The sequence below is a fragment of the Gallinula chloropus genome, assembly GCF_964237585.1.
Source record: "Gallinula chloropus genome assembly, chromosome: 5".
In the NCBI taxonomy this organism is placed as follows: Eukaryota; Metazoa; Chordata; class Aves; order Gruiformes; family Rallidae; genus Gallinula; species Gallinula chloropus.
Genome location: NC_140090.1, coordinates 69,535,655 through 69,549,452, shown reverse-complemented (window position 1 = coordinate 69,549,452; position 13,798 = coordinate 69,535,655). Strand labels below are relative to the sequence as shown.

The window sequence follows — 13,798 nt, the reverse complement described above, 5'->3', positions numbered from 1 at the left end:
GTGCCCTGGTGGCTAAGAGAGCCAATGGGATCCTGGGGTGCATCAGGAGGAGTGTGGTCAGCAGGTCGAAGGAGGTGATCCTCCCCCTCTACTCTGCCCTGGTCAGGCCCCACCTGGAGTACTGTGTCCACTTCTGGGCTCCCTGGTATAAAAAAGACAGGGATCTCCTGGAGAGAGTCCAGAGGAGGCTACAAAGATGATTAAGGGCCTGGAGCATCTCCCCTATGAGGAAAGGCTGAGTGAGCTGGGACTGTTCAGCCTTGAGAAGACTAAGGGGGGACCTGATTAATGTTTATAAATACCTTAAGTATGGGATGCAGGGGGAATCAGCCAGCCCCTTTTCAGTGGTCTGTGGAGACAGGACAAGGGGCAATGGCTGCAAGTTGGAGCACAGGAAGTTCCACACCAACATGTGGAAGAACTTTTTCACAGTGAGGGTGACAGAGCCCTGGGACAGGCTGCCCAGGGAGGTGGTGGAGTCTCCTTCTCTGGAGATATTCAAGACCCATCTGGACGCCTATCTGTGCAATATGAGCTGGGGAGCTGCTTTGGCAGGGGGGTTGGACCTGATGATCTCTTGAGGTCCCTTCCAACCCTTAAGATTCTATGATTCTATATATCATCCCACACAACACAAGAATTAGAGATTTTGGGGTTATTTCTATTTCATTATGTTCTACTGCAAATTGAGTGGAACATAATTTCCTAGACAGCCTCAAAAACTTCTCATGCTCATAAACCAACACCCAGCTACTTTCTCATTCCATCTGTGAATGAGGTAATATGGACATGAAGAAGCCTGGAGGGTTTGCTACCTTTCAATTCCCAGCATCCACACCACCACACAAATTCCAACTTATCTCACTTAGGATTAGGGAATGGCTTACTCAGATGTGCAGCCATTTTCCAGTCGAGGAGCTCCTAACACTTCCCCATCTCTAACAGACATAGTCTCCTATCTTGAGAATTTGAAGTGTATTTTTACCCTATACAGAAGTGACAAAACTGAAAAAAATCTTTAAATTTGTAGGGCTAAACTGGTAAAATATGCCAAGTTACTAAGTCTCTTCTTTGCCCACTGGTCACAACAGCTTTGGTGGGAAGCCACAGCACAAGAGGCTCTCTCTGGTGGGTAACACTGAAAGATGTGAGTCCCTGAAGGGGGACCCTGCAAACAGCCAAAACTGCCATTGTGCTGAAAGCTCCAAAGGCCAGACCTATGTGCAGCTGACTGTGGTGTACAGAGACACAGGACAGCAAGGCCTGCACCTTCCTGGCAGTATTAACAAATTATTTATATTTATTATTATTATTAATTAAAATTATTTGTATTTATATTTAGTATCTAAATTATTCCCCAGGAACTAGTTATCCTATTTTATCTTTCTGGTTAGGATAACTTCCCCCCCATTTTCCCTTTAATTAAAATACTGCTTATTGCATCATATCTGTGAGTGAGGTTATCTCACTGAGTATCAGAAAGCTTAATGTATTTTTTTCCCAGGAGTGCTAGTGGGTGCTTGTGTCACTGTATTTGTAATAGTCCCCTGGCATTCAATCCTGTCCTTGCTTCTGCCTGTTACACCCAGGCAGAAAGTGCCCAAGGCTCCTGCATGTTTTTATAATTTAAAAATGCAAGCTTAGACTATTATTCTGCTACAATTCCTCTGCCAAGCTGTCAAAAAAATTGTGGAAAGACTTCTTCTGCTACAAAAGACAGGAACAGCTTGAGACCAGCTAGGCACTAGAATTTGCAGCATCTTGTAAACATTTAAGAAAACTAGACATTGGGGCAGATGCTTTTTCAGAAACCCTGACATTCTTAATGACTGGGCAGACAAAACCCATGGGGCCAGGCATCTTGGAGGACAGACAAAGCAGCCAACAGGACTTCCACCTCCCTGTATCGATAGCTTATTGATAGCCCCGAACCATTTATGGATGAATGAGACTCTAGCATGCCCCACCACCTGTTCCCAGCCACAGAACATGTTTTAGGCTCTAGTGGCTGAATTGGCATTAGCTAGGTTCTCAAGTCTCATTACTGTTAAAAGGGAAGAAAATTCACCAAGATAAGGAGCCTAATCCTAAATACCACTTCTCCCACAACACTTTTTAATTAATTTTTTTTTAAAGCATGGAGGAAAACAGAAGGAGAGACAAATGCCCCCTCTAGAAGAAACTTTTAAAGCAGCCATGAATATTGAAGGCAGGGATTCTTTTCCCAGACCTGAACTGAACAATAGGAATATTCAAATCTAAATGCACCAGAGAAGTGACCGAGCCACCAGACTGACCTAAGAGGCATTTAAAAAAATCTCCCCTTCCTTCTCTCTGCTACGGAGAACTTCCATCAAAAACTTTTTGTTCAAGAGGAAATAACTCCAGTGACCCATTTTCCAGCAGGTATGTGTCCCTCAGCCATTTCACTGAGACCACAAAGGCCCATTTTGGTTACAAAGCTAACTAGCAGAAGAAGTTCAACCTTCCATTCCTAAGTACACAGAGCTATACCATTTCATGCCAGATGAGGCTATAGCTTTGAGGCAGTCAATGTTTTGTAATACAAACTAATATCGTTTTAAAGCTTTAAAAACTCCAATCGGAGCAACAAGCAGGGGTTGTGCTCTACTTGGCTGGGAGAGGAGTCATTTTGGTGCTGTCCCCCAGTGGGACATACCAGCGGGGCCAGCACAGCCCGCTGGGTCTCGCCTGCGCCTGCTGTCTGCTGGGACAAGGACTTGCAGTAGGTACGTTTTGCTGATCCTACTGGTTTCAGTCTGACTTTCAGTGAAACCCTCAACACCCTCAACTGCCAATTTCAAAATGCCGAATTTATACATTAAAACAAGAACAAACAGCAACCCCCCGAGCAAACAAGACCTGAAAGAAGAGAGTTGTCTGCGAACTGGAGAGATTCTTTTAAATGAAGCATCTACATCCTTGACACATCCAGTATTCAAATAGCTGGGTGAGCAAGTTTAAACTTAGTTTGAAAACAAACTCCATCAGCAGTTTGTTTGCTTATTTGCCTGTTTGTGGTGGTTGTTTTTTTTTTCTAAACTTGCTTTTGGCCACTTCTTCCAGCATCCCTGCAACAGCATGCACAGCAGCAAAGGCACCGAAGAAGCCTCCCTAGCTTACCCACCCACCTGCTGTCCTGTTTTGCTTTTTCTACATATTCAACAAACAGCTGTCACCCCCGAGCTTTTATTGCCTGGTTATTTATTCAGCTGCCATCACTAAATAGCAGTGGGAGGCCACAGAGTGATTTTAGAAGATCCACAGCCTCAGAGAAGCCACCCTGATAGACAGGAGCTTGTTCACACAGCATTTGGCCTACGCAGCACTTGAACAGAGAAAAGTTTGCAACCAACAAAAATTAGTCCTTTTCCTCCCAGAAATCCTCTACAGCTTCAGTCCTGTGCTGCTTTCCACACTGTATCTGTAGTGTAGAAGGGACACATCCCATGGCTGTGTAGCATTGAGCTGGGGTAGATCTGGCTTCACCCCAGAAGCCATTGCACAACCGTGCTGTAGTTTCTTTGAGAAGTACCTAAACCACTTTGGAGTGAGTGCTTCAAAAGTAAACTTATTTCTAATGCTGTCTTTCCTAGAGGTTAATTTCATAGGAATCCATTGTACTGCAAATGTGGTTAGATTCATCTCATTGAGTGGTTCAAAACGTTTTAATTTTCTTTCTTCAGACCCAGACACCTTTTCAAGGCCTGCAATGTTTTGGTACAGAGCACCTATTCACAAGTAAAACTAAAAACACCTTTCAACATGAGACAGAGAGTACCTGGAGCATGAGGACATTATGGCCAGAGGAGAAGACTGACTGTAGGTGATTTCTCAAACTGCCAGATACAACCTTGCTGTTCTGAACACCTCTGGAAATGCACAGGATGGACTGTACAGGTCTGGTAGCCCAGCTTGTTATAATTCATGTAAAATACATGATCCTGGAACAGCTACACAAGGAATGGAATAAATGGCTCCTCAGCCCAACAGATTGTGCTTCTGCTCAGTCCCTCCACAGACACAAGCCCCTTGGTCTCTGAATTATCCACCCAGGGACTAAGGATAAGTGTGTGCCTCACATCAAACCCCCTGACCTACATCTTTCCCATCAATTAAAATATAAATGGGAAGAGAAAATTAGTAAAGTGAATATCTATTCCCACTCCACTTTTGACTACAAGCCCACTTTTTCAGCGTTAGCTGCAGGCACTCACGTCCATCAGCTGTCCGGGCTTCCATGTGCACAAGGTCAGGTTCTTTATCCAAGCCAGGCACAGACCTGGGGAGAGAGAGGAAGAGAGAGAAAGAAAGGTGGCAGCTGGTTAGATAAAAGACTGTGATCAGACAGAGAGGGTGAGGGAAAGCAAAAACAGTTCAAGCCTACCTTGTGACTCATGGCATGTAGGTCCCTACTTCCTACCAACTTGACTCTTTTGTGTTTCTACCAAGCTTGCTCCCAGGAGCCATATGCTAAGCTTTAAGATACACATCTTCCCAGTTGCTAGTGAGTGAATCTGCCTACCCCTTCCCTGTAAGGCCAAGACTAAAATGGTAATTCTTGTGGTGGCAAAGTAAGCTGGCTCAAATATCCAGTAAAACCAGAACTCTCTTTTAATGCTGAATGGAAAATGAGGGCACAGCAACCTCATGCTTATAGACAGCAAAGTAAAAAGGGGTTTTACTTGGCTGAATAGTGACATGAGAGCCTGAGCTTCCTGATCTGCTCCTGGTCTGCTGGGCAATTTTGCTATTGCTTGCATCCCTTTCCCCATCTTCAAAAGAAAAACGTGCTGATAAAAAAAAAAATGCAAGAAGTATTCATTATTCACCCCATGATCCCATGCCATAGTCCTTGATAATCATGAAACAAGGCACAATTAATTTCTTTAACCTCACTGGTTGAAACCCAAGAACCTCAAGTCACATCTTCCTGTCCACTGTTGTTTTTACTCCCTAAAAATGTTTTGCAAGGCACATTACGAAGATAGTTTCCCTCCTGGCATAGGGTAAGTCAAGCCCAGAACAGAAATGTTATTATTAGTGTCCTGGCTGATAAGAATCACAGGGTGATGAACATTTAGTCCTAGCAATGGCTGGCAGGGGAAAAAAAAATCCATAGATGTCCACGTGATTTATGAAGCTGCTTCTCCTGAGTTAACCGAGGGGTTAGATTAAAAAGGGACAACGACAAAAATCAGTTTCTAATTTGGTGGAAGCTGAATTTGATGCAGTAGATTGTAAATAATAGATTCCCTCCAAGCCAGCCAACATTCACAATTCTCTAATGTTCTGAAACACTTTTATTACAACATTTTGCTGCTTTCATTCTTGGGGCGTCAACAACTAAAACAGTAGAAAAAAAAAAACAGCCCACCCCAAAACAAAAGTGAAGAAAATACAGATGTTCTGAGACATTTCTGTGGATTTCATGAAAAACATAGCAATTGAGGCAATGGCAAACATATGAATGTGCTGGAGTTCAGCTAACATCAGCCAGCGCTGCAAACGCCAAAACAACTACATTATGACCCACTGTGTAGGTAACTGAAACTGGCACTGCTTGTTAACTAGAGCACCACATCAATAGCGAGTCCATTCACTGCACACTGTGAACTGTGGCCAAAAAAACCCAACTCAACAAAACAAAGCTGCAGAGGCAGAGCTTTCATCATTCTACTCCCAGTGAGAAATAGCCTGCTCCTTAATCGCTACCATCAGTTTCAGGGTGATCCCACAAGGAAGAAAGCTCTGTTTGTTATCAGAAAGGATGCCAGGACGGGCCTGAGCCCCTCTAACTGTGTAATTGTCAGGGTCAAATCCTCTGAATATCTGGAAACAGTTAAAAATGACTAGAACAAATAGAAATTCCTTAAAATGTCAGAGAAAAACATTATGGTGCACAACAACATCATTTCCAGATATATATAGAAGGGACACACATTTTTCTAGTCCATAGTGGGAGTTTTCTGCTTTTTTCCCATCAGTAGCCCTAAATGCCATAATTTCAGCTGTTCAGCAACCATGACCCTCACCTCGGACATGGTACGTGGTTAAAAACATATATATCACAAGTTTATCAAAAGGAGTGGTAATTTCAGCACTTGTAGGTACAGGCTGGCAACGTGTTAGGGACCTGCTCCACAGCCCTTCCCAACAGGCTCCCTGCTTAAACCCAGCCTTCACTCCAGAGTCTGCACTCTCCAGGCTTCTACACACCAACCTTCCACCCAGGGTCATTTGCTGTGTCCTGACAGCATGATTCCAAGCAGCCTCACCCACTCTCCAGACAGCTCCTGGGTTTCTCCCCTCCAGAGAAGGGGACACTGTTCTGTCCCCCACAGCGATGGGACAAATCTACTCCTGGCCCAGGTAACAAAAAATGTCAGTCTGCCATAACACTGTTCATTTTAAAAGGGACTGTAATTAGAAGAACCTAAGTATTTCCAAACAAAATTCCAAATACTCATTATCATTGTGCATTTGCATACACAAGCTCTGTGAATCTACTCATAATGCCTATTAAGTGAGCACCAGGGGATGAAAGGAGTCTCCTGAAACATGTCATTCTAGCTTGAAGTTCCTCCCCAGTGCCATAGACTTGTTTCCTTAATTAGTTTTGACAAGCCTGATGGTTCTTTTCAGAACAACAATGACGACAAATAAAGGACCAGCATACAGCACCTCCCTAGTACTCTTCTGCTGGCCAAACACTGTACTTCAAGTGGAAAAAGCTCACAAAGCAACCTCATGCAAAAGCAAGACAAGCTCCTGTTATCTGCCTGCAGATAACAAGCCCGAAAAGCAATGCATCGGTCATCCTTCCTTCTCCTAAACCAAGTCGCTCTCTTATATCAAAGACTGTGATTGCAAAACAAATCCCCAATCAATGTTGTTTCTTCATGCCTCGCCTCACATCTGTTCCCACTGGCAAAGAACACTGCTTTGCTTTGCAGTGCTCTGACTCCTGAATATGGGTATTTTCAGTAAATGGTCTCTCATCATTTGTCTGGAGAAGCTTTACATGGAGAATGCAAACAAGTCAGGCAGTGGAAAGATGTGAATGCGGGTCCTGGAGCACGGCTGCAAAACCACACACACAGACTGTAAAGGTATTCCTTTATCCCATGGAGTAATTTCTCTGGTCTTGAGAACTCACTACAACAATCTCTCGGGTCTGGCAATACAAGCGGAGCAGCAAAACAAGAGACACCTTCATAGCCTTGTATTTTTCTCATACATTATCTATCTCAAGAACATCTGGAGGAAGCACTGCTCAAATAGCTTTGAGCAACTAAATTATGATGAAGAGGGATGTCAGCATCCCCTGACTTACCCTTTCCCTTGCACATTCTCTACAACAAAGTGGAGCTCACAGAGTGGGATGGATGGGAAGGGGTTTCATGGCTCTTTGGCTGTCAAACAGCTCTATTTCAGAGGCTTAAAAAGGCAAGAGTATTTTATAACATTCAGACAACTAAGCTCAGCTTGAAAATCATTTTCCTGCCACATGGTCACACCTCAGGCTCCATGCACAGCTCAGATCTACGTTTTGTGCATGCACGAACTTCAGACAGCAAATCTAAACCAAGGACCACAGAATGCACCCAGGCATGCCACTGCCCTGGATGGCCATAGGGAGGAAAAAAGGGCACTCTCACTGTGGGAAACCATGCTAAATCAACATCTTCCACTATCCCTATTAATTTATCACCACTCAGATGAGAAAATGCTGAGAGCATGCAGGCAGAAGTGACAGGAAAGGTCATTTTTTCCTGCTGACACGTTCCCTGACTGCTGCAAAGGCAGTTTTTGAAATGTGGACCCTGCAGCCAGTATTGCAGCTGGCTCAGGATCATTGGCCAATTAAGAATTCAAGCAACCTCTGAATCCCATTAGGAAGGAAGCAACGGTTACTTTTTCTCTACCTTCTCCTGCTGCTTTTCCTTTTTTGTTCTCAAGGCAGTTCTTGGCTCTCACAAGATCTTTCCTCCCTTCTTTTCAGAAAAGAATTGTGCGTTCTTGAAAGCTGAAGGATGGATAGGACCCTGGCACGATCCTTATCTCTGTCTTGAGGGAAGAGCGTTGTGCATGGATGCACATTTACTAGGCCACTCTGCTAATATTTCTTCTCTGGCTTGGAGGGAGAGCAAGGGAAAAGGGCATAGGAAACACAGTATTCTGCACTCTAAATAGCTATTCCTGAAATGTTTCTATCTAAGATACAATATAGTTCAAAATGAAAAATGCTAGCCTATGAAAAAAAGGACAATGTGTTACCCACCTAATGCACACCTCAGCTGTTTCTACCAAGTCTATGGCCTTTCCATGGAATAAACCATTTTTGAATTTTTTCTACCCATTTTCCAGACATCAGGCATTTAACAATGAAAGACAGCACTGAGATTTAGCTACTCTAACATCTTAGATCAAGAATGCTGAGCAATTCAGAATGCCTTCTGCTGATCCTTGCTCCTTAAACCATCAACAAAGAATAAGCAATGGTCTATTCCTCCATCTCCTGGACCCATTAGCTTGCAGTGTGGAGATGAGTATCACTGGACATCAGCAACACTTGTGTCAAGGATTTATAACAAGGTGAAAAAATCAGGTCACAGAGATCAGCCTTTCAAAGGTGGGTCTGTAATGTTCTGGACTAGAGCTTTTTGCCAGGGATGTTCCTGGTTTCTGACCAGTCAAAGCAGCATTCACCTGCTCTGGCTTTGAAAACAGAATCAACACTTTTATAACGGATTGAGACTTTCCCAAGATGCTGACTTGGAAACTCCTTTTTGCAGGTTCGGATGTCAGACTGAAGGCAATTGTCACTGCTCATGTAAAGAGTCGGGGAAACAGATGGAGGCTACTTAGCAGGATGTTGTGCAGTAGACAAGGGCTAGAAATGCGAAGGAACAAGGCATGTTTATTGTGCAATAATACGTAAAGGGGGGAAAAAACATCCTCTTGCTGCAGGCAACTGCAGTCAAATTAGTGGATACTGCCAATTAGTCTGCTGCAGTTTTAATTGTATCCTGCCCCAGAAGTGAATAAACGCTTGTTTGTGGTGCCAGGCAGGCAGTGCATAGGACTAACTCATCCAAGCAACGAAAGGGCATGTCTGTATGGGCAGATGGGAGCAGAAAGTGATCCATACAGTTCCTGCCAAACTCATCTGGATCTTTTCACATAGTGCCATCGCTAACTTATACATACCTTTCCACCATGGGCCAAGAGGCTACCTTCTCCATCTGATATGGTATCACACGTGCCTAGGTATCTGTAACCACAATTGCCTTCTGATTGTCAGAGGGATTCTGTGTATTAGTCTATTATGTCCTAGGGAAACTGCTTTGGCAGGGGGGTTGGACCTGATGACCTATCGAGGTCCCTTCCACCCCCTGCAATTCTGTGATTCTGTGATGTGCTGCAGTCAGGCCTAGAACTAGATCCATCAGGCATTAACTCTGCACATGTAATGTCCAAGGTGCAAGCAAGATGCCTACACCCCAGGCTGACAAGAAGCCATAAACCACCCTAGTTATGAACGGATACAAATACTGAACTGTCAGGGGAAAGAATGTATTCATTAAACACATAAATACAGCACTATTCCCTGTGGCTGGACAGGGGGAGGCGCTGCTGGATGGGCTAGGATGCAATGAGGTCTCTGAAGAGTTATGGGCAAAATCTCCTTGCACAGCATATTTCAAATGAAACTTGGAAAAAAGGCTGGGCAGGGAGATACTGTAAGAAAGTGTCTTAGCCAGGTCCCCCGAGCTTTCTACGTCTTTCCCAGTGCTAATTTCCATGATGCTACAATTCTGGACATCGGCAGAAGTAATTGTTGTGAGACTTTGCTTGCAAGATAAGGCAAAAAAATTGCCAAGTGTTTATTCTCATTTAATTTCTTTTCAGCAGAGCCAAACCTTTTAAAAGGGTCCCAATAAATTTTAAGGAGCTGTTCTGCCTGGTATCTCAAAGGAAGCAAAACTTCAGCATTCACAGCCTCAACGTGTGTTTCCATATGTGGATACATGTGTCTGCCCACCTGCATCTCACCCCCACTACCTGCTGAACATCTAAATCAATTGTTTGCCAACTCAGTGGATTAGAGGTCCCAGAAATACAAAGTGGCTACACACAGTTATTTCATGGATAAAACAGGCCAGGAAAAGGAAAGATGTCCAAATCAATCTTTTCCTTGAGGGAAAAGCTGACATTTGGGCTCAACCATGCCACTGATCACTACACAATCCACACAAGACACTTTCTGCTGCACACAGAAACACTTTTCTTCTTCCCTGTACTTAAAAGGTGACTTTTTATATCACAGAAGTTAACAGCAATGGGAAAGAAATGCCACTGAACCTGAGAATACCTTAGAAAGATATTTATCAAGAGAACAAAGCTGTTGTTGATGCACATTTTCTTTTCCCTGTATATTAGCACCAAACTCTAAAACTACAAATAATTCAGTGTCTCGTTCTCATCCAGTCAATAGGCCTTAATCCTTTAAAGAACTCCAGTTCCAATTAACAATACCAAATTTTTATGAAATAAATTCAGAAAACCGTGTGGGTAGAAGGGTGATGATCCTTACTCACAACCCTGTCAAGGTTTGAGAGGGCCAGCAGCACAGGCAGGGCATGTGCTGGAGGTGGCATCTTAATTTCCCAGCCTGAAATAACTTCTCATGGGGACTGAGACTCATGCAGGGAGCAGATCTGTCAGGCACATCAAGCTGGCACTCGTAGCGGGTGTGCTCCCAGGTGCAGTCACAGTCCTGCTGCTTACCTACAAACTAAATATGCTACTCCCTTTGCAGCGTGCTGCTCCTGACTCATCAGTGTACAGTCGATCCGGGCAATATAAAAGCAGCCCTGGGGGCTTATCCAATTTGAATTGGAAGCCTTTTTTTACCAAGTCCTAGAAGCACTGGCATCAGGGTATGATGGAAGTAATGAAGCATCAGCTCATCAAGTTCAGTTGAGTTAAGTTATTTTCTTGAAGGCATCTCAGAGCTCCAGTGCATGATATATCATCAGCTCGGGATCCCACATGCACCCAACACAGACGGTGATGCTTGGAGGAAGGAATTTCTAGAGAGAAGGGAAGGAATTTACCTGGGATTAAAGCTCTGCAAACTTTATGGTGGACAAGTTTGAAACATATTTCAACAGAAGGGTTGATTCTGCTTTGTCTTCTGAAGGAAGGGATAATTTTAGCAGGGCTCTTTGTTGTTTTGTTTTTGGTTTTTAATATTCTAAATTTCAAGTTCTTGGTGGAAAAAAGAATAAAAGTATATCTTTGAAAACACTAAAAAAGAGCACATTTTTAGCATTTTCTCCTTTCTCATTCTCTCCACTCCCCCATGCCTCTTTTTTTTTTTCTACAATAGGAGAGGAAAAAATAGAAAGAAAAAAAAGAAGTGGAAATCCTAAATATTGTGTAGAAAAGTCATTTTGGTGATCAAAAGCTAAGGGAAATTAGGAGGGAATCAACTCCAGTGGAATAGTTTGTTCTACTTAACCAAAAATCTTTGTTTCCCAATGGAAAATTTGGGAGTAGAACAGTTTGCAGGGGGTGGGTGGTGGTGGTATGGTGTATGTTTTTTTCAGCATTTTATAAAAAATAAATAAATCAGGGAAATGACATTTTCTAACCAGCTGTGCTTTATGTAGATCTGTGAAACTCAAGCACAGAGATTTTGTTTCTCTTCCAAGACTGATCACTGACATATTGAGTGACTTTGATCTCTTTCCCTGCGTTTGCTTTAAAATTAGTTTAATGCCTACTATATTACAAAGCTCAGTTAATTAATGGTTGCCCAGTGCTTGGTTATCCTTTGAAAGTCATGTAGATGGGGAATTGCTATAGATTATTGCTGTGTTTTTCCAGGAAACATGAATCAGCCCTATTTTTGATCACTTCAAGTACATTCTCAAAGAAACCATCAGCTCAGCCCATCAGTTCGGCAACCAAGGACCTCATTGAAGTTGCCCTTTCTCTCCCTGGGAGGAACTAGTTAGAAGAATCAAAACATTCCACCAAGTTTGTCTCCTAGCAAAAATATCTTAAGCATGATCCATTTGAGCATTATTTTACACCAAAATAAGGATTTTCAGTTCACTGTGTGTTTAATTGCCCTCACTCTTGTGAGCACTTCCTGACTACAAATATGACATGCCTGAAATGTTAAGGCTGAGTGAGTCATCTATTAACAAGAGTCCTGGGCAGAATACAGCGCCTCTGAAAAGCTTCAGAGTGAGGACATCATTTAATAAATGAATGTAGCAGTAGATTAATAAAAATAAAACTTAAATTGTTCAAAGAGGAGATGCCAGTATGAAACCTGGCACAGGCACAATGTATAGGATAAACTGATGAGCCCTACACACCTATGGACATTATACACTGTATTACTTAAAGAAAGATCAGTCTCCACATTCCCTGTTGCAGAATATTGTAACGAATCAACCTGGGATAACATGTAACATTCTGCAAGTAAATTTGTGGTTCAGTTTACTCATTTTGGAGTAAGATAGTATGAAAACTAGATTTCTGTCACAAACCATTTCTGACAGTTTTTTCTCTGCATTTCAGATGCTATCCTGAAGAGAATAAATAGTTTATTTCATTCTTTGACTTTTACCTATCATCCTGGGAAGGAAGAGAGAGAAAAGAAGGGGAAGGAGGAAAAAGAGAAGAATAAAATACTCTGTTCTGGACCAACAAGCAGAAAGGCATCAACATTTCTTCCTCCAAAATCCCACACACAATTAGCTGCTGAGAGTGAGATGCTTATTTGTCCCAGCATCCACAAGAGGAAAAGACAAAGCAGGAAATTAAAAGGATTCTGGCAGCAGACAGATATGTAAAGACAGGCTGGCTGTAGAAACAGCAGGTCTGCATGGCTATGATGGGTAAAAGCAATTGTGATAGCAGGTCTACAGATCACCATGTGTCTTGTGACAAGACAAGTTCTATTAAAAACAGAAGCATCCTCCCAGAGGGGAAAGGAGATGAATACAATGGCCACAGTCTCTCCATCAGTGGAAGAGTACCAGTGGAGCAGGAGAGACCAGAGAAACTACAGAGCTTTTGTGGGTTCCTTTGCTTCAAGTCAGATAGATAAAGCAGACAAGGCTGCCCAGGGAGCTACACACTAGAAGCACTCCCAGCTCTTCACAAAGGCAGAGTCCCAGAATGTCTCCATCCCCAAAACATTACCCTCTTCAGGTAAGAAAGCTCAGAGCAGAATGGTGCAAGGAAGAGTCTGTGCTACCCACATGTCAAGAAGCAAAGATGTACGGTCAAGCCATAGGTAAATCAAGAGCTTTTCTTTGTTGGGTTCTTAGTCTTTTGTTATAGATGAGCAATAAAAGGAAAGAAAAGTACAAGGCCAAGTGAAAAGTAATACTCTGCTGTTTTCCAGCCTCCAGGCAAATTCCAAAGTGTCAACACACTGTTCAAATCTAATGATTTAGAAAGAAAGAAAAAGAATTCTGGAGAAAGTACAGCAGATCTAGAAATGGCTTTAGGGAGTCACTATTACAGATCGCCCCTAAAATCAATATTATAATGGAACATGTCTCCTTCCCTCAAAGATTTTCAATCAAAACCTGTAAACCAAAAATATTGTGAGCAAAACCTAAGAATCTTTCTGTACCCTTTGGCCAAAAACGTGGCAGGGGTTTTGGCTTGGATTTCTTTATTCTTTTCCAATAAAAAGCGGGATTTTCTCCTATGAGAGTAAGTCCAGATCTATGGCAATCAG

At 42.8% G+C, this 13,798-nt stretch overlaps 1 protein-coding gene across 1 annotated transcript in view; it reads right to left on the bottom strand.

Moving 5' to 3' along the window:
- SORCS3 (sortilin related VPS10 domain containing receptor 3) overlaps positions 1-13,798 on the bottom strand; it is a gene marked incomplete at both ends in the record, with an annotated part of 300,986 nt that overhangs the window by 85,578 nt on the left and 201,610 nt on the right. The window contains one exon of the mRNA XM_084265556.1: positions 4,239-4,303. Within this exon, the coding sequence (XP_084121682.1) occupies positions 4,239-4,303 (65 nt within the window). The remainder of the gene's footprint in view (positions 1-4,238; positions 4,304-13,798) is intronic.